A 26444-nucleotide genomic window follows, 5' to 3' on the forward strand; every position below is an offset into this window, starting at 1 on the left:
CTAATGAATTCAAAACAATTCACGATTTGTGCTTAGAGCTTTGTGTCCCACAATCACCATGTCCAGGCCTATGTTATTTTGATCGTATTGTGTATTTAGACTACGTTTATCATTCAACCGGAAGTCGGTAAAACGCTTCAGGTAAGAATCTTGGATAGACTGATGCCCATACTTTATTAACATTTTTCACATGTTGCAGGTCGCTTTTGATGTGGTGCATTTGCTAACTTATTTCTGTACATAACAGGACATTTTCTGGGGGGCACCATTTGATGAGAACATGGTTTTTGGTCGAGATTCGCGTATTTTTAGTTTTCAACATGGCGGCTTGCTTTCGCGCAACTTCAGTAAATATTTGGTTGATTCTGTTCAATTTCTCACCATTTGGGAAGCATTTTTGGAGTGAGGCAGCTCCCATCCGGTGCAGGGAAAGGTATCATTAATCTTAAGCGATGAATAAGGTTTGTGTCTTATTACAAGCAAGGACAGATCCGTGTTACTTTATCCTCTCTCTGTCACAGGCTGTGTTTGTCTCTCAGTGTCTCACCGTGTTTTTTGAGAATGTTTGCACCGGCTGTGTTTTGGTTATTTATGTGTGTGTGTGCACCTCTCTCACTCTCTCCCTGTCGTTATTGAACATACTCTCTTCTACCATCTATGCTCAAGTTTTCTCTTTGACTTTTACTGAGCACTGCAACACAATGATATTGATAAGGACTATCCAGGTTTCCCAATTGCTTTGTTTCCGGCCGATTTATGTGGAGCACGTGATGCGCACAACAAATATTGGCGGTCTAGAAGTGTCGTCTGCGCAATGATCGCGGCGGCTTTCTTGACCGCTAAGGACGACCGCGCACGTTGTGAGATGTCATTCGTTGGACCTCAATAAGCCCCCCCCCCCCTCCCCCCCCGACCAAACAGAAACCACTTAGAGTTAGAGTCTACTGATATGGCAAAACATAAAATTAGCAAAACAAAGGAATGCACAGTGTCAGGGAGGGACCCCACACGAAAAAGACACTGACGATCAGGGAGGGACCCAACACAAAAAAGACTGACGATCAGGGAGGGACCCCACACAAAAAAGACACTGACGATCAGGGAGGGACCCCACACACAAAAAAAGACACTGACGATCAGGGAGGGACCCCACACAAAAAAGACACTGACGATCAGGGAGGGACCCAACACAAAAAAGACACTGAAGAAGTCTGGTTTGAATGCATCTACTGTATTGGCGTTAACCGGTAATTACCGATAGTTTACTGGTTAAAATGAGAAGATACCAGAACAAAATTGGCTGGTATTAAAACAAAAACCTGTGTCATCAAAATCGCTTGCAGTGCACATGAACCATGGTAAAGTCAACTTAATGCATTCAATGTTCCGTATGTTGATGCCTTCCCACTGTTGTATAGCCGCTTCGTGCAGTTTGTTTACCGGGCAGCAGATGCTCTGCAGGCAGCTAGGAGCGTCGAGTTTGTACCGTACTGCTGTGACCCCACATCTCCGGCAATTTCTCTGACTCTCCCAGTGTTGTCGATCGAAACAACCAATCATTGCGTTAGGACTGGAACATGCGACTTATTCCTTCCAATCAGAAAACGCTGCAACACTTTCTTTGTTTTGAAACCAACCCTTAGTCTTTGATGAAGTAGGGGTAGATTTTTTTCCCCGTCGATGTCGACCAGAAGTTTGGATAGCCTTGAGGTATTCAAGATGTCCGATCCAGCTCAGCGAAAACAGAATACGAATGACACCGAGTCAACCAGCAAAGCGCAAGCCAGTATTGAAACAGCAGCAAAACTTATAGTTTGAATAAGGCCACACAAAAAATAGGTGTGGTTAAGGTAACATAGCCAAAACAAATAGGGTAGGAAGGTAGGCAATCACTTTTTTTTTTAAAACTTTTTTTTCTAATGTGTACAAATTAAACCTACTTGACACTGACAGGGAAATAAGTGTGCGACTCGAGCGCTTTCGCTTTCATTGCGTTTTCTGCACTTGTTTTCTTGTTTTTTGGGGTTTTTTTTGTTGACAAATGTAATAAAAAGTTATAGGGTCGGCCCCTAAAAATAGGGTAGGTCGGGTTACCGTAACCACACTTATTTTTTTTGTAGGCCTAAGGAACGTATAGTTTGATAAGGAACCTCGCAAAGGAAAATACTGACAAATATTAACAAATACGGACAAAGAGTATGTATACTGTACTTGGGGTTGGACCTCTGTCAATAGCCTGAATAAGCGTTGTAATAAGTCAGGCGGATGAGCATTTGTTTTCGCTCGAGTTGGACTCTCACCTGTTCCAGAGACCAGCCTACCGGTTTTTTTCCTGTTTGCATCATAAAAAGTTTGCTTACCGGTTTGAACAAATACTAGCGCCATCACTGATCTAGAGACAAATAATCTGTCGAGTGTAAGTCAGTGTCTGTAGCATGGTCATCACAATTTGTATTCTAAACCAAAGTTTGGATAAAATCTTTCAAATCAACCACTTCAACACCAAGCAAGTTCCAAGTATTATATGTCTTGTGTAGAATGAGCAAATTGTTTCTCTTGTTTGTAGTGTCTCTGTAGTGCTCAGGACTTTGATACCCTCCATGTGTTGTCATTTGTTTTGTATCTTACCAATATTGCTCCGCTGTCACAGGTTTTCATTTCACCACCTGCATAATGTCATCGAGATCAGGACGGCGCAGCAGGAGTAGAAGCAAGAGCAGTGCCAGAAGCCGTGAGCCGCGGAGGAGAGATGACGAGAGACCATGGTTAAAGAGGAGTGGTAGCGACTCCTCAAAGTCCCGCTCGAGGTCCCCTCCTCGCCGGACTCGTCGATCAAGAAGTCGAACGAGGTCTCCGCCCCCTGTGCGCCCCGTTATGAGCAAAGACCCCAAGCATTTGAGCTCGCGTGTTTTTGTTGCCAATTTGGCCTCTGACAGCTGCAGCAACGCCGAACTGCGCACATTGTTTGAGACACATGGTAAAGTTTTAGGTAAGTTTGAGTCGATAGCTGTGCAGGCTGGTAAGAATTGCTCTAAAGTTTGACTAAAATAATTGCTGTGGTTGTTGTTTAAAGAATGATCTTGCTGTAGGATGTTGAGTCTTTTAATTGATTTTGTTGATGTTGAACGGTGTTGAAAAATGCTATGATAAAGAGAACATAATAACATTTAAGAAGATCGGCTGAGAATTAAACCCTTATATTCCAGGGGCGGAGTAGTTAAGCCAGAGGGGGGGGGGGGGGGGGGGGGTTATAACTAGGGGTAGACCCCTTGTGGGGTACAGGGGCAAGGCCCCGTTGGGGGGTCTGGGGAAAGCTGAAGAGTTTTAGCTATTTTATGAACAATTTATGGCTTATCCTTGATTTTACATATCATCAACTGGTGTCAGCAGCCACTCATTATTTCTTTTACAGTTAGTATTAAATCTTTTTTTTGACAGCCGGGGGGGGGGGGGGGGGGGGGGGTCCGGAACCCCTGTAACCACCCCCCTAGTCCGCCCCTGTATTCTGATGGTAAGGATTCAAATCCAGTGGTGTTTTTCCCCCATTTCTCATTGTATGTCTTATGAACAGGTATAGAAATAAATATTTGTATAAATTATCTGAGTCATTCTTCACTTATCGTGACTATCGCGGTACATCTCGTTCAAAGCCAAAAAACAATAATTTCAGATAATTAAAAAACAAAATCACATCATATCCGTGTTTTATCAATGTAAATGCATCGGTAGAAAATGGCACTATGGAAAAAAAAAAATTGTTACTGTGGTTAATTTTGATTCAATTCCGATTTTAGTGCTGAAAATGGCGTCGGAAAATGGGAATGCGTACCCCTACTTCTGTAATCGCCCATTGCAATTAGTTTAAAGATAGCCAAACCCAAATGATTGACTGCATGTGATTGTCCAAGGTTAAAATAAATCAGCGGTATGTTCGAATGCTTTACTCTGCTTGCTTTTTGCCGTAAAATTGGGGTTTGAAATGGAGGTAACCTGCCTTCACGTGGCGTCACAAAATTCCTATCCACAGATTCAGGTCAAGCAGACGACACAATTATTGAACAAACAAAATTTTAATGAAAACTGACAAACATATGAAAGACACTCACATTTTTATTGAAAAACAAGAAATAAAATATTTCCAAAGACTTGTAATGTCTTGATTTGTGCTTGGTGTCACGTTTGTCACTCAGGTTACCAGAGTTTGTTTTTCAAGTTCTGTTTCGGTAATCGACAACTTGGCATGTTGTGAAGGGCCCCGAAACATGCATTATCAAACTCTACCCCAAACTTGATGACGTTTTGGGTCAAAAATAGTCACGTGGTGTGTTTTCTAAACCAAATTCGATGAAGTGTCACACAACCGAGAACCAGTGTGCGCAGGTAACTGTGTCTTTAGTTTGGTGCGTTTTTGTTGGACTCGGCCGAAACATCGCTTGATCGCCATTCATTTCGTTTCACAGGGTCAGGGGCGGACGAGGGGGGGGGGCACAGGGGGCACGTGCCCCCCCCCCCCCCCCCCCCGAAAAAAAAAAGCAAAAAAAAAAATTTCTATGCTGATTTTATGACCATTTCTAAGTTCAAATGGCACCAGATGGCACCATTTTGCTTCTTTGGGCAAATTTTTTTTCCGGGGGGGGGCATGCCCCCGGACCCCCCTAGCAAATTCGGGCGCTTCGCGCCCATCACATTCACTTTCGATTCAAAGTGCCCCCCCCCCCCTTACAAAGCAACTGATCCGCCCCTGAGGGTGCATCGGTAAGTGTTTTTCATGCTATAGGTAATCTATCTGAAGGCTCTGTTTTTACTAAGAAGCTGTATTTTTTTAATATCAGTCAATTGACCACAAGTGCATTCGAATCCCTGCAGATTTTCCCAGTGTCACTTGTGATGCAGGTAGCAGGGAAACGCAGCGATCAGCGTTGTTTTTGTAGAAAACGTGTTAATTTTTTTAAATTCTGATTATTAAAGAAGAAGGAACTACCAGATACTTTTGTTTTTCATAACTTTTCTTTTATTGCTTTCTTTTCTCTCCCTGTTGTCTTTTTGACTCACATGCGAAGCAAAAGTGAGTCTATGTACTCACCCGAGTCGTCCGTCCGTCCGTCCGTCCGTCCGTCCGGACGTCCGTCCGTCCGGCCGTCCGGAAAACTTTAACGTTGGATATTTCTTGGACACTATTCAGTCTATCAGTACCAAATTTGGCAAGATGGTGAATGGTGACAAGGCCCCAAAAAACATACATAGCATCTTGACCTTGCTTCAAGGTCAAGGTCGCAGGGGCCATAAATGTTGTCTAAAAAACAGCTATTTTTCACATTTTTTACATTTTCTCTGAAGTTTTTGAGATTGAATACCTCACCTATATATGATATATAAAGCAAAGTAAGCCCCATCTTTTGATACCAGTTTGGTTTACCTTGCTTCAAGTTCAAGGTCACAGGAGCTCTTCAAAGTTGGATTGTATACATATTTTGAAGTGACCTTGACCCTGAACTATGGAAGATAACTGTTTCAAACTTAAAAATTATGTGGGGCACATGTTATGCTTTCATCATGAGACACATTTGGTCACATATGATCAAGGTCAAGGTCACTTTGACCCTTATGAAATGTGACCAAAATAAGGTAGTGAACCACTAAAAGTGACCATATCTCAAGGTAGAAAGAGCCAATAAGCACCATTGTACTTCCTATGTCTTGAATTAACAGCTTTGTGTTGCATGACCTTGGATGACCTTGACCTTGGGTCAAGGTCACATGTATTTTGGTAGGAAAAATGTGTAAAGCAGTTCTTAGTGTATGATGTCATTGCTAGGTTTAGTTATTTGACCTTGACCCTGAAGGTCAAGGTCATGTAAAGGTCAAGGTCAAGCATGTGAGTCGTATGGGCTTTGCCCTTCTTGTTTAACCTGTGTTGTGCAGTGGCGTCACGCATCACACAGGTTACCTTTTTCATTTTATTATCACATTTTCTTTCAAGAACAGACTGTATTGTGTTCTACTTGCATCATTGCAAGGGTATGTGTGTGGAAATCATGTGAATAGTCAATGATAATGAGTGTAAAGAAATCAAGTCTTTGGTGAAAAAAAAAAGAAGCCTGGTAACCTGCACATGGCGTCACACTATTTCCTGCCTTGCAACCGTACGAGTTCCACTCATTACCATTAAACATGGTTCATATTGGTAGAAAAAGAAGTACTTCTATCCTATCAATGCTTATTACACAACTTGAGTGATTAAAAGTGGTATATTTCATGCTTTAGTGTCACAACATTATGCAGGTTACCAGAACCATGACCCCCCGACGAGAATGGAGTTTTTATCTAAGGTATCAAAGCTACCAATTTGCTGTTTGCATATTCAGGTAGTTGATGCACATGTCTTCAAATTGGCACTAATTGTTTTATTCTTATGACAAGTTTGATTTTTGGGGCCAATTCCCCTTTTTTGTCACGATAAGTGAAGAATGACTCATCTACAAAATGTAATGGTTATGATTTCAATAAAGTGTAGCATTCACAATCTTTACATTCTGCTGTTGTTAGACAGAAGTTATAGTTCTTAATTTTTTTCCAGACACCTTGGTCCACCACAATGGATACGGATTTGTACAGTTTGCCACGGAAGAGGAAGGCAGAAATGCCGTGGCTGCGGAAAATAACTCCATGTTTCATGGAAAGAAGATTAGTGAGTATGGTGTGCCTGTGGGTTTGCCTTGTTCATTGGCCAGCAAGTGTTTTTTGTTTCAGCCTGTACTGCATGACAGGCAGGAAGGCTTTTGCCTTCAAGTAGTCATTGGCATCAGAATTCAGACAAGTTAGTTGTGCATGTGACAATGACATAACTAAAAGAATATTTTTGTTATGCCTGTTTTGTGATTCTCAGGGGTGGGATTTCTTCCGTCCCTGGAAGAATTTTGGATTTGTAAATTTTTTGTATACCTTTTTTTGTTAATACCTGGCAGCTGTTGTTTACACTCGGTTCTGTGAACAGGTCAACTACCTTTCACCATTACCAAATTGACCAAATTGGGTGACATGTAGGGAGCAGCTATGTCATGTCATCCTGGTGAATGTGCCATCTTAGTTGCTATCTATTTGAAAACTCTGCTCACCCACAACTTTTTATACTCCACTTGCAGGGATTCAGAGACCTTCAGTGGTGTGGTAGAAAAAAAATTTGCATTCCTAATCTGTGAACCAGTGGTATACCTTCTGATACATTGAGTCCTTTAGAAAGTTTGCAAGTGAAACACACTTGATTTTTACATATTTCTCTTTTAATTCAAGCTATGATTCAATAATAATTTTAGAATATAACTCCTGAAATGATGAATTGAAAAGCAGCATCAGAAGACTGTGTATAGCATTAGCAAAGGATATAACTCTGGCGGTTTCTGTTTTTGTCTAAACCTTCTTCTTTTATAGCCCTTTTGAAGGTGTCTTATTGAAACAAACTGACTTATAACTTGTTTCTCATTTGGTTCAAGCTATGGTTCAACAATTATTTGAGAATATACCACCTGCAATGATAAAATCATAAGATACAAGTAAAAATGTGTAGTACAAGGGAGGTGACTGTTATTTTCTGTGTTTGCTTTGTTTGCATGGCGATTTTCCTTTATTGCAGTAAACATTTGTTTTAAACAAAGACAAAAGTAGGTGATGAAATCAAATACCTTAAAGTTTACAAGATTTTTTAATTATGTGCATCTCCAGTTTTAAGTTTTTGTTTAAGCTGCTTCTAAAACCCTTCTTGAAATTTGTTTACCACTTGGCACTTGTTTTTGTAGACCCCTCTAGCAAGAGTGATGCAACCAAACACCTTCAAGTCAAGTATAGAGGTTTTTGATTTTGTGCATTCATCCCGCCCCCCCTCCCCCCCAAAAAAAAGTGTGTGCAGTTTTCAGTTTTAAAGCCAGGAGAGGCTCAAATAGCAACTCTTGAATTACTAAAAATTCACTTTCAGCTTGTTAGTTACAAAAACCTTCAAGTTTACAAGATGTTTTACTTTTGTGCATCTCCAATTTTAAGATTTTGTTGCTTATAGGAGCTTCTAAAACCCCTTCTTGAAATGTGTTTACCACTTGTTTTTGTAGACCCCCTAGCAAGAGTGATACAACCAAACATCTTCAAGTATAGAGGTTTTTGATTTTGTGCATTCTCTTCTCCCCCCCCCCCCCCCCCCCCCCATTTGTTGTTGTTTGTTTGCTGTGATTAGTTTTAAAGCCAGCAGAGGCTCAAATAGCCCCCTCATGAAATGCTAAAATTAATTTTCAGCTGGTCAGTTACAAAAACCTTCAAGTTTACAAGATGTATATTATGCATTTCCAAAAAAGCTTGTTTGTTCTAAAATTTACAAGTCAGGAGAGGCCACCTAAACCCTCCCTAAAATGCTAAAATTCATTTTCGGCTGGGGGGCGCTGCCCCCCTAGACTCCCAGCAAGGGCGCTGCCCCTGCACCCCGCCGGAGCCTTGGCGGCCCCTGGACCCCGGCCTTCCAAAATGTTCAGTACTGGCAACATTTTGGGCTCCCACCCATGGATTCTTTGCAAATGTAATTGTAATGATTTAATAATAAGGAGTAGGCTGTTACTGGCGTGGTAAGATCCTGTTTTGTTCATGAATGTATGTGCAAAAACTACTCAGTTAACTAGTCAGTTAAATTTTGACAGCTGTGTCTCAGTTAACTAGTCAGTTACATTTTGACAGCTGTGTTTTTCTCTAAAAATTGACACCTCTCCTCAAAGATTTCCTGCAAAGATGAAACCTGAAGTTATTTGATTTTAGTGGATTGAATTTATTTTGGTGATTTACCCGAGATTTTAAGCTGACTGTTGTACTTGTGACTTGATAAGCGCTTAGAACTGTACCCACGGAATACGCGCTATATAAGCTTCATATTGATTGATTGATTGATTGTTGATAAAAATGAATTAAAGGATGTGCTTCACTGTGTGCTGTTTGTGTGTGTGTGTGAACTGTGATTAAAGTTTATACTTGATTAAAGTAAAAGGTAGTTCTTGTTCTTCTCTCATTTATCGCAGGTGTTGATTTCTGCTTGAACATCTGTTTATAAGTTCAAAGTTCAGTTTTTTTGTTTTTGTAGCATTTTAATGACTTGCTATTGATTTGATGTATGATAGATAGGTGCTTGTGTTTTTGTTAGTGTGGCATCTGCCTCCGACTTTTTTTTACGCAATCTTGCCATTCAGATACAAACTAACAAAGATACAAAGTTTTGTTATGTACTGGATGTAACAAGTTACATTGCGGACAGTAAATGTCGTAGAATTTTCCCAAATACGCACATCAGGTGAATTGCGGATGTAATAGTAGTGTGGCATCTGCCAGTAGAACATTCTGGTAACTGGTTTGATACCCCCCGCGGGTTAGGGGGAGTCCCATATTGGTTGGGACGAGAAAGACTTTACCCGATGCTCCCCAGCATGTCGTAAGAGGCGACTAACGGATTCTGTTTCTCCTTTTACCCTTGTTAAGTGTTTCTTGTATAGAATATAGTCAATGTTTGTAAAGATTTTAGTCAAGCAGTATGTAAGAAATGTTAAGTCCTTTGTACTGGAAACTTGCATTAATGCTGAAATGCAATACCAAAAGACTACGTTGCAAGCCTTTGGAGCAATTTTTTGATTAGTGCTTTTGTGAACAAGAAACAATTGACAAGTGGCTCTATCCCATCTCCCTCCTTTCCCCTATCCCATCTCCCCCCTTTCCCCGTCGCGATATAACCTTGAATGGTTGAAAACGACGTTAAACACCAAATAAAGAAAGAAAGAAAGAACTGGTTTGATCATGATGACAGGGGCTCATATCCACGTCGGACATCGGAAATACACGGATATTTTTTTCAAATGTCCTATACATTTTTCATGCAAGAGGACATATGTCCCATTGTTTTTGTTACAAAGTGGTCATTGTCCGATTATGCTTTCATTTGATCCGGACATTGTCAGTACTTCTCACTGTTTGTGAGTACTTCTTGACTGCCCACTGTTGGTGATTGTTCAACGGCAGATTGACTCACTGTTGGTGATTGTTCAACGGCAGATTGACACTGTTCAGTGTGTTTGTGCCTTCAAGCCAAGTGTGCATCTTTCAGAATGTAACATGGCAGCAGAGAGAAATCGCGCCCAAGGTGGGGGCGGAGGAGGACCGCCAGGTGGACGTCCAGGTGACAGGCCAGGCGACAGGCCAGGTGACAGGCCAGGTGATAGGCCAGGTGACAGGATGGGACCCGATGCCAGGTAACCTTGTCTGTGTCATTTTGTAAAACAGTGGAACCCCCTTTTACAACCTCCACAAATCTGAGAAAATCAGGTCTTGAAAAGGGGGAGCCTTAAAATGAAGGTACATTTACACAGATTATGAATAGAAAGTTTGAGAAAACAAGGTCTTAACAAGTCGCGTAAGGCGAAAATACAACATTTAGTCAAGTAGCTGTCGAACTCACAGAATGAAACTGAACGCAATGCCATTTTTCAGCAAGACCGTATACTTGTAGCATCGTCAGTCCACCGCTCATGGCAAAGGCAGTGAAATTGACAAGAAGAGCGGGGTAGTAGTTGCGCTAAGAGAGATAGCACGCTTTTCTGTACCTCTCTTTGTTTTAACTTTCTGAGCGTGTTTTTAATCCAAACATATATCTATATGTTTTTGGAATCAGGAACCGACAAGGAATAAGATGAAAGTGTTTTTAAATTGATTTAGACAATTTAATTTTGATAATAATTTTTATATATTTAATTTTCAGAGCTTGTTTTTAATCCAAATATAACATATTTATATGTTTTTGGAATCAGAAAATGATGGAGAATAAGATGAACGTAAATTTGGATCGTTTTATAAAATATTTTTGTTTTTACAATTTTTAGATTTTTAATGACCAAAGTCATTAATTAATTTTTAAGCCACCAAGCTGAAATGCAATACCAAAGTCCGGGCTTCGTCGAAGATTACTTGACCAAAATTGCAACCAATTTGGTTGAAAAATGAGGGCGTGACAGTGCCGCCTCAACTTTCACGAAAAGCCGGATATGACGTCATCAAAGACATTTATCAAAAAAATGAAAAAAACGTTCGGGGATTTCATACCCAGGAACTCTCATGTCAAATTTCATAAAGATCGGTCCAGTAGTTTAGTCTGAATCGCTCTACACACACACACAGACAGACACACACACACACACACACGCACATACACCACGACCCTCGTCTCGATTCCCCCCTCTACGTTAAAACATTTAGTCAAAACTTGACTAAATGTAATTAAAAAAGAAGGAAGTCTTAAATTGGGGGGGGGGGGGTCTTAAAAGGGGGGTTCCACTGTATCCATTCACAGGTCTGTGATGTTCATTGGTGCGACTTTGCTTGTGAAGTTTGATATTAGTCTTAAAAGTTGTAATAGTGCACAGAAAAGTTTTAATAATGCACAGAAATGTAGTAATACAATGTAGTGCAAAGAAAAGTTTTAATGATGCACTGAAATGTTGTGTTAATAGTGCACAGAAAATGTTTTAAGAATGCACAGAAAGTTGTGGTAATACATGTAGTGCACAGAAATGTTTTGAGTTTTCACCACCTGTCAAGCAAGGTGCTTAATTCACTGTACTGTGTCTTTCGTGGTAGCTGTGTTTCAATGTTTTATGTTCATTTCAAATGCTGTAAGCTTTGTTGTGTGTATATTTATTGTTTAACAGACTTGAAAGCAGATTTGGTGGTTTCAGATATGCTGTAAGCTTTGTTGAGAGTATACATTTGTTGTTTAACAGACTTGAAATCAGACGTGATCGTTTCAGATATGGACGAGACCGTTCCCCACTGCGGGAAGCGTACCCACCAATGTACGGCGACCCCTACATGAGAGGCAGGGACTTGCCACCCAGAGACCTGCCTCCACCCCCCAGGGATCTGCCCCCTCCCCCTAGAGACCTTCCCCCTCCAAGGTTTGGAACCTTTCTTACTGATTTTAGCTTTATCTTTATAGTGATGGCATGTACTATGTTTAGATGCTTTCAGTTCAAACTTTTAAGTCTGATCACATATGCTTGTGATTTTGGTGTTGTTCAAAGAAGAAGAGATATAAAGTCACCAGAACTGGGAAATTGTATGGTAATGTGAGTATTGCCAAAATTTTCAGCAAAATTAAACTGCTATGTAAAGTATAGAGTGAATAATGAATGTGTTTTTGAAAAAAAAATTTGAAAAATTTCTTTATTTATATGTACTAACAATTTTGGTGTTAGCTGTTTGCAAAGTCCTTGTTCTGCATTGTTTCAGAGATCCTTTCTTTGATGACCCCTACAGACGACCCCCACCTCCAGACACGTTCTTCGACAGATTCCGTGAGGATCCATACAGGTGAGAGATTGTTATACCTGAAGCCTGAAAATTGGCGTTATGTTAATGTGGTTCTATGCAACACTCTGCTGTAGGAATCATAGAACAGGGCCCAGTCATTAAATGTTTGTGCTGGTTATTGCTCAGAGCTGCCAACTGCTACGCTTCCGGCCAAGCTTAAAATTGCCACTTACAAACAAATAATCACAACATGCAACTGTTCGCTCATTTCTGATTTTTAACTCTGTGTAGCGGTAAGGATATGGGTCATAAAACATGTTCCACACTGAAAAAGTGGCTCTGCAGGCACTCTCTATTTAGAATTATGTTCCTGCTTTCCAAAGTAAAATGTAAAATTTTTTATATATATTCTTGCACAAAATAGCATAAACGCGGATGTGCGAATACATTTTAGACAATGCTACACTGAAACACTATTTGCTACGATGAAAATTCCTCTAAAATCTTAATTGTTACAGTTGAGGCTTCACAGGGGTTGGTAGGTCTGAGTGATTATCCTGTACGGGAGGATGTTGCCCCCTATCAGTTTTCAACATTGGTGATTTGAATTAAAAAGAGAATTGCACACTTTCAAGATGACTTTTGAAAAGTATTGGTTTACCCTGAGTGAACATTGTGAGGGTTAATATAAATGCAGCAAAGTTTGCCAATAGCTATTTTCACATCTCTTTCCCATGCGATGAAAAATGACTCTTGAACTTATTTATTGTTGTATATGACCACAGACCTGTGCACATCTACGGTTTCTCCGTAATTTCTCCGATTTTTATATGCAGAATATGGTGCTACGAATTTTTAATTAAAATTCCGAAATTCCGATGTTTTACTTATAAAAAAATAAAAAAATGGGTATTTTTTTTCTGTTTTAAGATGTTTTGACCAATTAGTTGGCCGTTGCGCTGAAAAGATGTTTTCCGATTTACCGGAAGCGCGCGTGTTCTCAGCATTGAGTCTTTGTTCTTAGACTTAGTATGTCCAGCGTCTGCGTGGCAACTTGTGATTGAAGTGAAACATGGAAAAGAAAAAAAGAGTGCGAGATTCAGATAGTGAAGAGGAGACACCAGCTCTGTCACCAAAGAAGAAGAAAACAGTTTGTGTGCTTTGTGAGCAGAATTATGTCTTGAACTGTCGTTACAGCTTACTACTGAAACATTTTAAAAACTACTGAAATTTGGTTTGTTTACTACTGATGAGCGTTTTGAGTGTGCACAGGTCTGTGACCATGCCCTGGTACGCCAAAACCATTGTTCTCAGTTTCCACGCCTGATGTACGTACCTGACATGTGCTAATACAGTTTACTTTGTTGGATTGCAGGCGTGACCCATATGCTATTGTAGATCCCTACAGAGACCCTTTCAGAGATCCATTTGCACCACCGCCAGCGTTATATGACGCAGCTGCACCCAAGAAACCAGTGACAGTAGATTGTGAGCTCATCGTCATGACAGCTCAGCTTAGGTATGGAGATTTTGTTTGTTTCAAAGTTTTTTTTTGAAGGTTGAATAGTAAGTTAAAGCTGATATTTTCAAATTTTGTCTGCGAGGTATATTTGGTCAGTTGTTTACTGCATATAGTTGGTGCTAAATTTTAAATTTATGTGGTCAAATTCATGTGTGGATTATATACTTTGTCAGCTATTCGCAGTTTATCAGGGCGTTTGTATCACTACATCCTGATATGTGTGTAGTTTTGTTGAGCACAGTGTAGACATACATTACTTCTCTTTATCAGACCAAACATAAAAACAAGTCTTCATCAGACCATATACAAAATACAAGTCTTCATCAGACCCAGGGATGTTGTTACAAATTCACACCTATAGGACAAATGTCCTGAGCTCGTCAGCATCAATAGGACATTTGACCGCTTTCAGAAATTTCAATAGGACATCGTAATTTTGTGAAAAACACTGTCCATGGAATGGCTCCAAAATCATGTGCACACACACATATATGTAGTACTAGAATGAATACCCGCTTCGCCGGGTAGCCGGCTTCGCCGGGAAGAAGTACTTAGAGCCATACGCCGGCTTCGCCGGGTCCGAACAATGGACCCGCCAAGCTTAGGTCCCTCCCAGATTCGTGAAATGGGAACAGCACGAAAATGATTCAGTGGCCATAATGCCATTCCTGACCATATCGAGTCCCATCCTTGTCGACGAATGTAACCGTGTTAATCACCTTTGGAGGCGAACTCCACTCAAACAGGACTGAGCAAGTTATGGCTTCTCAAAGGAAGGCCAGTACATAAAATTACAGGCAAATCCAGCTAACTCACAAACGGTTAAGTCAAAAACTCGCTTAGCACACAAAGAAATTCTGGTCCGGAATTATCCCTCTTTATCTATGTGTACAAAGTACCCTGAGCTCGAAATGGGATTTCTCTCACGTAAGTCGAAAGACGGATAGCACACAACAGACAGTCAGTCCCAAAGACAAAGTTTACTCTATATTTACTACAGCAACTCGAAACACGTAACTTGGCGTCTCACACTAGCGCATTGTGTAACCTTATTCCCTTCTTCTCTACACGGACGCCACACCGTAGTCAGTCGGCACGCAATAAAGTATGAACTGAAGTTAGGAGGGGGCGAGGAGTAAGGAGGGGGCGAGGAGTAAGGAGAATTATCCAACTCCAAGAAAACATTCTGAAAAAGGTGGGGAAGTGGTGACAAGGCAGTGAACGCACTCACCATGCACTGACATCATACGAAAGCAGCCACACAAACACAGCACAGAGGCAGAGGCAGGTGTGCAGATGCTTTGTGAGAATAAGCGTTGAAAACCAGTTTGAATTAAAAAAAAAACCAGCAGATAGAGCCGCATGTCATAATCATTCTTCTTGTCTGGCTTTATTGACTGCATGCCGATCTTGTGGCAGTGACTTTTCACTCTTCAGTCGGACTGTACACAAACCGCTCTCACTCTCCCTCACTGACTACCCTAAGCCCTGACAACTGATCCTTGGAAATTGTTTGGAAGAGTACACCTCTCTATTTCTCTCCAATGCTCTTCCTGCTGACTTCAGTGACACCGGACACCCCACTGAGTTTAGCCAGCTACCCCCCCTCTCTCTCTCTCTCTCTCTCCCCCCAGCCATGTACTGTTTGGTGCTGTGGCCAGAGAGGTGTCACAGGCTAGTTGAGGCCAGCTGCACTGTTCACTCAGAGCAAAACTAGTTGACTGTGTCTAACTTTTGACAAAGCAACACAACTGAAGGGTTCACAGATTAGGTAACCGACTCACTGGTCAAGGCTGCAGGGAAACAAGAGTATCTTGTCAATGAAAGAGGTTACACACAGATACGCGATGCTGAGAACGGTGGCCGATTTTTCACTCTCTTTCTCGGAGGGCCTTCATCATTGCAGGGACTGCTGTAAAGAAATGCTTGCTCAGAAACTAACTCTTTTTGCATTGAAACATGCACCAGAACTGGTGGACACCATCGACAATGTCAAACATGAAATCGAAGCAGTTTGCTTGAGGAAACGGTCGTCAGCAACTCAAACTTCTCTGTTTTCTTTTTTAAGAAAATCTGAGGTGACTTTCTTTGTGGCCCCGCCCCCTCCCTCTGTAAGGACCCCCCTCCATAAGGACCGATTTTTGTCAACATTTTCAAGGTCGCTAGAGAGGGGTTCCACTGTACTATGACCAAGTCGAAATTTCGGATAGGACACAATAACAATTCGGTCCCTTCAATTTCGTCTTATCCGGATTTGCCTGTACACAAAAGCCGCCAGACCACATCACAAACAGAACTGAACAATGCACAGGTGTTGCTCACATAGAGACACACACACACACACACAAAAAAAAACCACAGAGAAGCCGTATCTATAGAGAGATAGATGACAGTGTATTTTTCGCGTGGCTATAAATTGATTCGACCTTTGCACTTTTACAGTGAGGATAATTTACGGGTCCAATTTACGTTCTGGACACTGCGTTGACCTTCTAAAAATAGTAACAGTAACAGAACGCCGGGAATATCCGAAGACGCTCCACTCACACAAAAGTGCACCATACGAAGGAAGGGAGGTAAACGCTGAAAACCTGGAGAATATGAGAAGATAAGGAAGAGTTACTTATAATGGTGAAATGAACACAAAAACCAAAATCGATTCAGCGCTGCGCGCTGAGAGCACGTGTTGAAATATCTCATCGATGATATTGTGTCCGGGGTGTAGCTGAATACGGTGTCCAAATTTGAAAAAGATCCACCGAGAACTTTGGCTTTGGTGTGTCGGTATGGGGGCCCGGGTAGCTGAGGTGGAACCAAAATAGCTGAGGTGGAACCAAAATCGGTTCCGCGCTGCGCGCTGAGAGCACGTGTTGAAATATCGACCAGGTTGTATCGTGTCCCGGGTCTACCTGAATATGCCCACCAAATTTGAAGCAGATCCATCGAGAACTTTGGCCGTGCATGGAGAATACACAAACACACAAATACACAGATACACAAACACACAGACACACACACAGACAGCGAGACACTAGATCTAGATCTGTCTGTCTGCATGTAGCCTACTTACAGGGACACGACTGCCAACTAGTCTCGGCCCGCTCAAAATAACAATGACCGAGACTTTCAGTAATTCCTTCGCGTGACGTCTAACCCTCTTACGCCATAATGTGACGTCTTCAAATGACGAAATGTTAAAGTTTCTACCACAGACATACACACGCACACACGCACGCACGCACGCACAGACAGACAAAGTTACCATCGCATAGGCTACACTTACGTGAGCCAACAAGTCTTCATCAGACCATACACAAAATACAAGTCTTTATCAGACCATATCACAAAATACACATCAGACCATACACAAAATACACATCAGACCATACACAAAATACACGTCTTTATCAGACCATACACAAAATACATGTCTTTATCAGACCATACACAAAATACAAGTCTTCATCAGACCATATCACAAAATACACATCAGACCATACACAAAAAACGTAGAGGTTACAAGCCGAGTCTCAGTGATTATTAAAAATAATGGTCGAAGTTCGCGGATCATGAAAAATGCGAGCTTCAGCGAGCTTTTTCATGACCGCGAACTGAGACCATTATTTTTAATAATCACTGAGACGAGGTGTGTAACCTCTTTATTCCTCCTTTCTTCAGTTATTCAAAGAAAACAGGAGTTTTTGTGCGAAAGTTTGATCGAATCCGAATCACTCAACCAGTGAACCTGCGCAGGCGATCGATTAATGCGCGGTTGTATAGTTCCAGTGCAAATCATTCCATTCTGTTAACACTTCTTGTCAGTTTCCCTGTTTTGGACTAAAATCAAGTACACAGATATGCTGTTATTCTGCTGTGGCGGTAAAGGCAGATATTGTGTGTTCTGTTTATGTTTTAGTATCGCTTAGGATAATGTTCTTTCGTCAAATGGGACTAGCAGACGAACTTTTGCACCCGTGTTCCAACGTTAATTACTGTATGAAGTTCAGTTTTCTGGGGAAAATAGTGTATGAAACCGCTTTATGTTGTTTAAATTGATGAGAATTGTGCATTTGGTTGCGTGTGATCTGTTTATAAAATGAAATATTGTTGAAAACTGACCGTCGGATTGCAGTCAGTGTTGTCGAAGAAACTGAGTGAAAAGAAGGGTAACTACTCTTGTCGCTTGACAAAGTATGAGTTACTTGCCTTGGGAATTTGCTTGTGATGAACGTTTGTGAACGGCAGATCTAGATTCAGAAAACAACCGAACTCATGGATTTTATATGGAGATTATGTGTTCAGGCCTGTAGTTGTTAATTTAAATGCGGTATGTTTGTATTGTTTGCTCCAGAGATGTATACTTCGTACTTTAGAGCGTTCGGAACTTTTCAGTCGCAAAAGTAGTACCGAAACAGAACAGCTTCTCAACCCATTGCACTATTGAGGATTCAGGCTGTTGCTGGCTCGTTATTTGTTTGGTTGCTGGGTCATTATCGAAAAATAACTAGCTCTACAAGTTTACAGAGGCAAAGAAGCAGAGGGGGGAATAAAAGTCTTTATCAGACCATACACAAAATACAAGTCTTCATCAGACCATATCACAAAATACACATCAGACCATACACAAAATACAAGTCTTTATCAGACCATACACAAAATACAAGTCTTCATCAGACCATACACAAAATACAAGTCTTTATCAGACCATACACAAAATATAAGTTCAGTAGTTGCTGTTCCTGGTCTGTTCCATGTACTTCAGTGTCATTGTTTTGTTTCCTTTTTGCACCTCCAGACCATATGCAGACATGGTGGAGCGCCGTTTGAAGAACCTGAACTTGCTGACGAGTATTGTGGTGATTCGTGAGGACCGCACCATTCAGCAGCAGGTGGAAGACTGCACGAGGCGCTCGTGTCTCTTTGCCATTGTCATTAACAGTCAGAATGAGATTCATCGCTCCCTCACCCTCAATATATTGCATGGCGTTGCCCAAGGTAAGACTGTCTAAATCGCTTAGTAGCAAATATTTAAGTTGAGGCGGGGGGCACTGCTTTTAAACAAAATTGTCATTCATTTTAAACTTTTGCTCATACTCTGAAAATACTTCCACTAGTAAGCACACTTCTTGAAGATGCATTGATAAATAAGAGGGATACGGTTTTGACAATTTTTCATGACATGCACCCCCCTTAATGTATCACAAACATAAAACAAAGTCAAACAAATATCTTGATTTGATTTGTGGAATTGAGATAGTATTCTCTTCCTTTACCTACTTAAAAAAAATAATCGGGCTAAATTCTGTAAAAGCTAGTGTTGCTGTTGGAACTGATCACTTCACCGCTTCATTTCTAACAGAGCACAGAAATATGCCTTTGGACGATGCCCTGGGCTTGATAGCGCGCAGCTTTGAAAAGTTCCTGCAAGCAGAGAAGGAGAAGGTTGCAGCGTTGAGCAGCGGCACTGTGGCTGCACCAGCAGAACCCACTAGTTCTTCAGGTTCCTTCCTGACCCCTCCCAAGGACATTTCCTACCTGTTGAACCTGCTGGCTGACAACCGCGAGCTGACCATCGACGAGCTGGATAAGGTCATCATCTACCTGAAGGACAGAAAGGACAAGATGATGCTGGCGGAGGGACTTTCTCCAGTCCCAGAAGGTGAGCAAGGGAAGGATGTGTGTTCTGAACTGGGAACCCATACGATTTTGCCGTATTTTGTATGCTTGATTGTCAAAAAAATACTATCAGCACTGTCCGTGGAAAAAAAATATGACGAGAAAAATTCTAAAGACTTTTATCTTCTGTTTCTTGTCATAATTAAATAACTTTATAACTCTTCATTTGATCAATGATAACAGCTTTTGTCATTACACATTGAAAGAAGCATTTGTTTTAAATGTTTTGGAAAACTTCATTAACTGTGCAACAGACTCCTGCGCATAATCGATGTTGTAATGTTGTGTGGAGTACACCTATTTTTCTGAAAATATGTTAAGTTTGTTTGAGAATACTCAAAGTGCAAAACAAGGGTTCCCAGGTCTGTGTGTTGTTTTGCGTGAGGGATTTCGTTGATGCACTCGTGTCACTGTCACTATTCCCTTATGGCCATGACTTGAAAATACCTACCACTAATGACCATAAAACATTTTTATATACGGCTGTGAACTGAAAGTTTCTTGCCAGGGACTTATGTTCCTGCCACAAAATGATGAGAATTCTGCAAGGTTTGAACAATGTAAAGAAATGAATGCCAACTTCAAAGTATTGCCGTTAAACAGAAACCTGTTGAGACTCTAAGGGTTAACCTTGAACTGAATGCAGAAAAGACCGTTTCATTTTACCTTATTATCTGTTATTTGCATGTAACAGTGAAACCAGCTGCAGTAGCTCCCGTACTTCAACATCAGTATCAGCAGGAGCAGCAGCAGCAACAACAGCAACAGCAACAGCAGCAACAGCAGCACCAGCAGCAGCAACATCAAGAGCTTCAGAACAAGATCCTGAGCATGATGAATGGATCAACAACCCCTTCCGGTAGCTTGTTCTTTTTTGTTTTGTCAGTGTTGATGTGTGAATTGAATAAACAAAATCTCTCTCTCTGATCATGTAAGAATGGTACCGCACTATTTGATGACAAGAATTTTTTTTTTTAATTTTTTTTTTTTTCCTGTGAGTGAAATTTCACAATACCTGTAAGAAATTGAAAATCTTTTTTGGTGAGAGAAATACATAGTCTTTTTTAGACAGTAAAATATAGTATAGGTGTTTGACAGTATTTCTGCTAAAATTCTGTAAGGGTTGTTTTGGAAAAATGTCTTACTAGTAAGACAGGAAAAGTTCTGGTTCTGTTTCCCACAGTTTTGTGACTGAAGTTCAATCGGATGCTGTAAATGTGTGGCAATGAGAGGTGGGATTCTGGGAAACTTAGCATGACCGTTTGAAGTGGGGGACTGATAAACATGCAAAATATGAGTGCACATGGGAGTTGTAGCCCACATACTCACAAGAAAAAGAGGCGGGATTTGCATTTGTCAGCTTGTTGCAATAACATTAACAGCATCAGACGTATAAGCCTCCAATGAATGTCACTGCTGCTTCATCACCAGTCACACAGACGTGAACCTCTCCCATGTTACAGCGTCCACCACAATGTCCATGGCGCAGAACACCATGGCCGGTGCAGCTGGTCCCTTGCTGGCGTCCCTGGCGTCCAGACCACCGCCTCCACCGCCACAGCAGTCCAGCCCGCTCTACATATCGCCACAGAGCCAGGGCCAACCCGCCTTAGATACCAGGTCTCTGATGGGCAAGAACCCCGGTTTGATGGCCACGTCACCGCCCTCAGTAGGCGCTGTGCAAGGACCCGCCCCTACTGCCACCCTCATCAACTTCGACAACCCCACCGTGCAGAAGGCCCTGGACAATCTCATCCAGAGCGGACCCAACCTTCTGCGCAACATCTCGGTGTCCCAGGCGGCGTCCCAGGGACAGGGCCAGTGGCCTGGACAAGGAACGACAACTTCCTCCGTGTCCCGGGCCGGGATGTTTCCGTCAGCGGGACAGGGTCATCACCGCCCTCCGTACTGAGGTCACAAGCATGTATGTTGGTGTTTTTATCTTCTCGATCCGTTGCATGTGTGTCGCTTCTTTGTCTTGGGTTGTTTTGGAGGGTTCTTTCACTCCTGCGTCTTGGGTTGTTTTGGAGGGTTCTTTCACTCCTGCGTCTTGGGTTGTTTTGGAGGGTTCTTTCACTCCTGCGTCTTCTATAGTTTGTTGGGGTTGTGTGTGTGTGTTTGTGTTAGTTTGTGTGTGTGTGTGTGTTAAGACTGATTTGTGTTGCCTGCCCCTCTGGAGGGTGAGTCAGGGCCTAGCATTGTAAGCCGTTCGGCTTAATTACGCCGAAATAACATCTCCAGTACGCGGAACTCGATTTGGTGTACGCCGAAATCCAAAAACCTGTTATTCCCAAACGGTAAACCCAAACAGTCCCAGCTTTCGTTTTGTGCGCCGTTGGGTTCAATTCTCAATCGGTTTGACAGTTTGCTTGAGCACGCACTTCCTCTGGCATCGCGCGAGCATGCTTTGTGCCGGTGTTTTGTGGCTCTAGACTTGAAACAATGTCTCGAAGCAACATTGTTGAACGTGGTCAGCCATTCAGTGACAAAGAATCCAGGTATTCCTGGAAGTGGGAATGGCTGGATTTCGTTCCGAAGGCGGAAGGCAAGTCAGAAGAAGTAATGTGCCGATATGGAATATGGACTATGGCATAATTTAGTTGCTCAATCTTCTTTGGGGGGGGGGAGGGGGGGTCATTTTAGGTAAAAATAAATCTTCCAGACCCCCGCCTTTGTAAGCTGAACTCACTTTTTCCAATGCTAGGCCCTGGTGAGTGGATGAAGAGTGTGTTGACCAAGCTTAATAGTGCTGTATGCTGTTGCACCTTTATTTTGACAAATGTTTCACTGGTAGTTTCTGCTATTTGAGCAGGTTAGTTTCCATTCATCTTTTCCTGGTCTCTTTTGATTATTTAAGAGACTTTTTTTTTACAGCCAGCTAAATTACAAACTTTGATGGTATCAAGACTGGATGACTCTCCACATACAGAAAAATGCAATGTGATGTTTGATTCATGTTTTTGTTTTACATGACAAAGTTTGGCATGACTGAACAAAACTTCTGGGGGTTTATTGTGATGATGGGGTGCAGGAGTACGTTCTAGCATGTAGCTGTGCAAGTTGATTGACATGCATCCAGAGTTTACTTCCTTCATTTTCTATTGCAGTAAACAAGAATCTGAATGAACCCCTGTCATTTTTACCGTTGTGTTCTTTTTTAAGATGCGAGCCGATGCCGTTCTCCAAAGATTGTCTTCGGTTGGCCGTAGTTTGGAAAAGTTGCGTGCTGTGCTCGTGATTCTGTGAAGAAGAAGACTGCGTTCGGACTTGAAAGTTGATGTCTACAATGGCCGCAACAGATGTGCATATCTGACCTAGCAGTATTTTGTTCACGACATGAGCGCCACAGTGGAGAGACATTTTATGTGTTGAACCGTAAAAGCAATTTCATGTTTTAGGCATTATCGTAAAGTCTTGTGTTTGTAAACTTGTTTACTTGCCTCTTGCTTTGTGTTGAGAGTTTTAACAGAGGATGCCCAGTGATTGTGTAAAGGAGTAAAGTCAGGAATGGTTCATCTGTCATCCATGTTGGAACACATTTAACTTGGTCATTATTGTCACATGATAGTTTGTTATAAAGTTTTAATCAATTTGTGTTTGTTGACTATTATAGTGCTCGTGTTCATGCCACACACAGCATCTAAGTCTAACTTTTACCTTTCCCGCAGTCTTCACAGGGTCCTTTCAGCTCTGCATTGTTTTCACAAATCCATGTATTTCTGCCAGACTTATTGAAAAAAGTTGAACTAGTTTGTTTCATCAATTGTATGTTCAGTTTATACTTTGAAGAAGATTTATAATTAGTGTGTGTAAATCTCTGAATAAAATACTGAATTAAAAAAACTGGATATGTTTTGTCTTCTGTGTGATTTTGTCTTTTGTTGGAACTTGTTTGGGGAGGGCGAGTCGGAATGAATTAAAATTTGTGTTTTAAACTTTTGTGGCGGAGTTCTGAGTTACTGTGTTTCGTGCGATGTTTGTTACAGGAGTGCATTTGAAAAAGGCATTGACTGGTTATTGTAAGGGCTGACGTGCCTTCATTGCAAGTGGTCATGCAGACTGAACTTGTAAAAGTAAAACCACAAGCAAAAATACAAATCTGAATCTGCATATAGTATAACTACTACTAATGGACTTTTCAGAATTGAATCTTTTGTGCTATTTTTCCCCCACAAAAGTGCAGTATATTTCCAACTGTGTAGTATATTAGTGCAGAAGATGAAAAACATCTTTGAAAAGGACAATTATTTAAGCTAAAACAGGTGAGATATATTATCCAAGCTCTGGATAATTGGAAGAGAGTTGTATGATTCAAGTGGCTTGAAAAAGTGGCAGCCTGTGCTTTTAGCTGGAAAAGGCATTGCTTAATCTGGTTTCTTCTACAACAAAATCTTAAAAAATCTGTTGTCATGATTTGAGCTTTCATCTCCATTTGTTAAACTAACTTTATTCTTGAATTCATAGTGCACATAAGTGCTCTGAAGTATACGAAAAACATTCTGGTTTGGGATGGGGTTTGTGTTTATTGAAACAATTTGAAAGAAAGTTTCATAAAAGTACATGTACCAGACATTGCCCTTTTCACTTGCAGCTTTTTGTGAGTTGAGTGTGTTTGTGAATGGATGAAAGAGTGTCCAGTGACTGAGTGGTTCAGATTGGACATTTGTGTTCACATACATTGAGTCAAAGCAGAACCTCCGGAAAGAAACTGAATTATTGTTAAGCCACAGGAAAAAACTTCATTACTAAACACCTCTACCAAGTTTGGAGATATAAAAACACACCTTGGTCATTCTGCCATAAGTGCAGGTGGCTGAATACACCTAAACACGCAGACACTTGGGTAGCGCGACTCCGTTGCTGCTAGCTTTCCACTGGGAGGAAGCGACCCGAATTTCCCAGCGATGGGACAATAAAGTAATGAAAATGAAAATGAAAAACACAGCTAAAGTCAAAGATTCACTGGGACATTTTGTGGCAAAACTGCAGTAGTAATTTATTGGAAAAGCAACTTATTCTGTTTTACAGATTAATTTTGTAGCCTGAGTCAAACTGTCTATACCATGTGTGAAAACTTTCCATTGTTTTAATACCTTGAGAAATCTGTACATCAGCAGCTATTTATGTGAGAAATAAAATTGGCGTGCTTGATGAATAAAATTGGTGTGCTTGTTGAATGAAAAATGTGACTATTTGTGTTGTATTTTGTGCTGTGATACAGAGTTAAGAACCTGCTAAGGGATTGCTAAATAAGAGAAGCTTTGATTTCCCCAATTTACACTTGCATATTGAAAGAGATGAAAGATTATTTTTAAATTGTAGTGCAGCCAAGTATTCATTGGTAGTTCTGAACAGCAGTGGATGTGAGAGTGGCAAAAATTTTGAGCTGAACAAATTTCCAGGTTAAACAAATGACAAACTCAGCCCAGCGGGAAAAACACAAAACTACGACTCTTCTCACAACTCCTCTCATGCCTGGTGCCTTACACAGGTCACATGTTAGGCCACTGTAGTTCATGAAATTAATTAAACCGATGGGACATACGCCTGATGTTGGCCCTTACTTCAGGTACATATTTTTGGGTCACGGTTTAAAACGTTAATTATCTGAAATCGTGAAGTGTGCATTTTGTGTAACAAGTCGATTTGAATGACATATTCACACAAGAGCGCCTGTGATGAGTGTCCACCAAACTTCCAACATGAGCACCTCTGGTGCAAACAAAAATTGAAAAAATATAAGTGCCATTTTCCAGTTGATACCAGACAAGAATTATTGCTGTTGAACATAGCTGATTCATTTTGTTCTCATAGACACGATCAGAAATCAAAGCTTCGTTTGTTTGTTTGTTTGTTTGACGGTATTATTAACTGACTGTATTATTATTAAGCAGGTAATACGTCCATAATGTCAAGTATTGTCATCTGCATGTTATGTTTAGCTCCGGCCCTACTTGTAGGCGAACGGTATGTTATATGTCCGTCTGTCTGTTATGTCCTAATGTTGTATGTCTTGTATACTTGCTATTTACATATTTATTATAAATGTTGAAGGATGAATGATGATACATTGTAGACGGATGCATGTTATTGATTAAAAGCCCCACAATAATGTGCTTGGCCAAAAAATACAAAAAATCAAGGGGAAAAAAAAATCAAAGCTTCTCTTGTGAGACTCATATCAGACTTCACTCTCCTCACTCCCCCATTGCTGACCTCAGAGGGAGAAAGGAAGACACAAGTCAAGGATAACATCAGTAATGAGGGTGACATCCTAACCATTGAGAGAGACCCTGAAAGGGACACCACGCAGCGGTGACCACCCATGGACCCTGAAAGGGACATCAGCAATGTGGACAGGCGGCTTCCCTCCATCTGGTAAAACTTCAGACATGACGCAAGGTGGTTCTGACTCTTATTGAATAAAAGAAATGGCATAAATAGCAAAGTCTCATGAAATCTCTCGCATTTTATTTTCTGTCCGTTTTGTATTCATGCGTTGCAGAAACATCGAGTTGCCTTTAGAATTCGCCGTTATTTTGCAAACATGTTTCATGGAATCGCAGCACAATGGATGCCGCTTCAAGAAAAAGAAATTCAACCATAATTTGTTTGTCCTTTTTCACAATTGGCGCAGGAGCCTTGTGGTTAGGACATTTGCCCCGAAATCTCGAGGTCCTGGGTTCGAGTCTCTGCCGAGGCGTTTATTTTCCCCTCGATCCCTCTTGAAAATAAAGTATACTCAACCCTGAGAGAGCAAACAGGAAGTTACCAGCGCAGAAGTCAAGGGTTGAATGACGCTGTCAAGGTCATGCGGCCAGTATAGGTCGGGATTCAGGCCGCCTTCGCTGTACAGAATTCTGTACAAGATTCTCGATTCTCAGCCCTATTTTTTCAAATACGTAACAGGATATTCATAGAGAGACCT

General features: G+C 41.2%; 1 protein-coding gene across 6 annotated transcripts in view; it reads left to right on the plus strand.

Annotated features, from left to right (window-relative positions):
• The first annotated feature begins 96 nt into the window (after positions 1-96).
• LOC138960219 (nuclear receptor coactivator 5-like) overlaps positions 97-26444 on the plus strand; it is a 38178-nt gene continuing 11830 nt past the window's right edge. For 2 of the 6 annotated variants that reach the window (XR_011453916.1, XR_011453915.1), the window contains exons 1-11: positions 97-141; positions 2651-2989; positions 6578-6688; positions 10121-10265; positions 11817-11963; positions 12298-12378; positions 13694-13837; positions 18636-18835; positions 19200-19499; positions 20211-20375; positions 20980-21440. Coding sequence is in view for 4 of the 6 variants with exons in the window: in XM_070332006.1 (XP_070188107.1) it covers positions 2674-2989; positions 6578-6688; positions 10121-10265; positions 11817-11963; positions 12298-12378; positions 13694-13837; positions 18636-18835; positions 19200-19499; positions 20211-20375; positions 20980-21428 (2058 nt within the window). In the remaining 2 variants the exon portion in view is untranslated. Of the gene's footprint in view, positions 142-319; positions 462-2650; positions 2990-6577; positions 6689-10120; positions 10266-11816; positions 11964-12297; positions 12379-13693; positions 13838-18635; positions 18836-19199; positions 19500-20210; positions 20376-20979; positions 21441-22678; positions 23456-26444 lie in introns of those variants that run through there. The other 4 variants (XM_070332006.1, XM_070332020.1, XM_070332015.1 and 1 more) reach the window with 4 other exon arrangements.

Source organism: Littorina saxatilis, linkage group LG1, assembly GCF_037325665.1.
Source record: "Littorina saxatilis isolate snail1 linkage group LG1, US_GU_Lsax_2.0, whole genome shotgun sequence".
In the NCBI taxonomy this organism is placed as follows: domain Eukaryota; kingdom Metazoa; phylum Mollusca; class Gastropoda; order Littorinimorpha; family Littorinidae; genus Littorina; species Littorina saxatilis.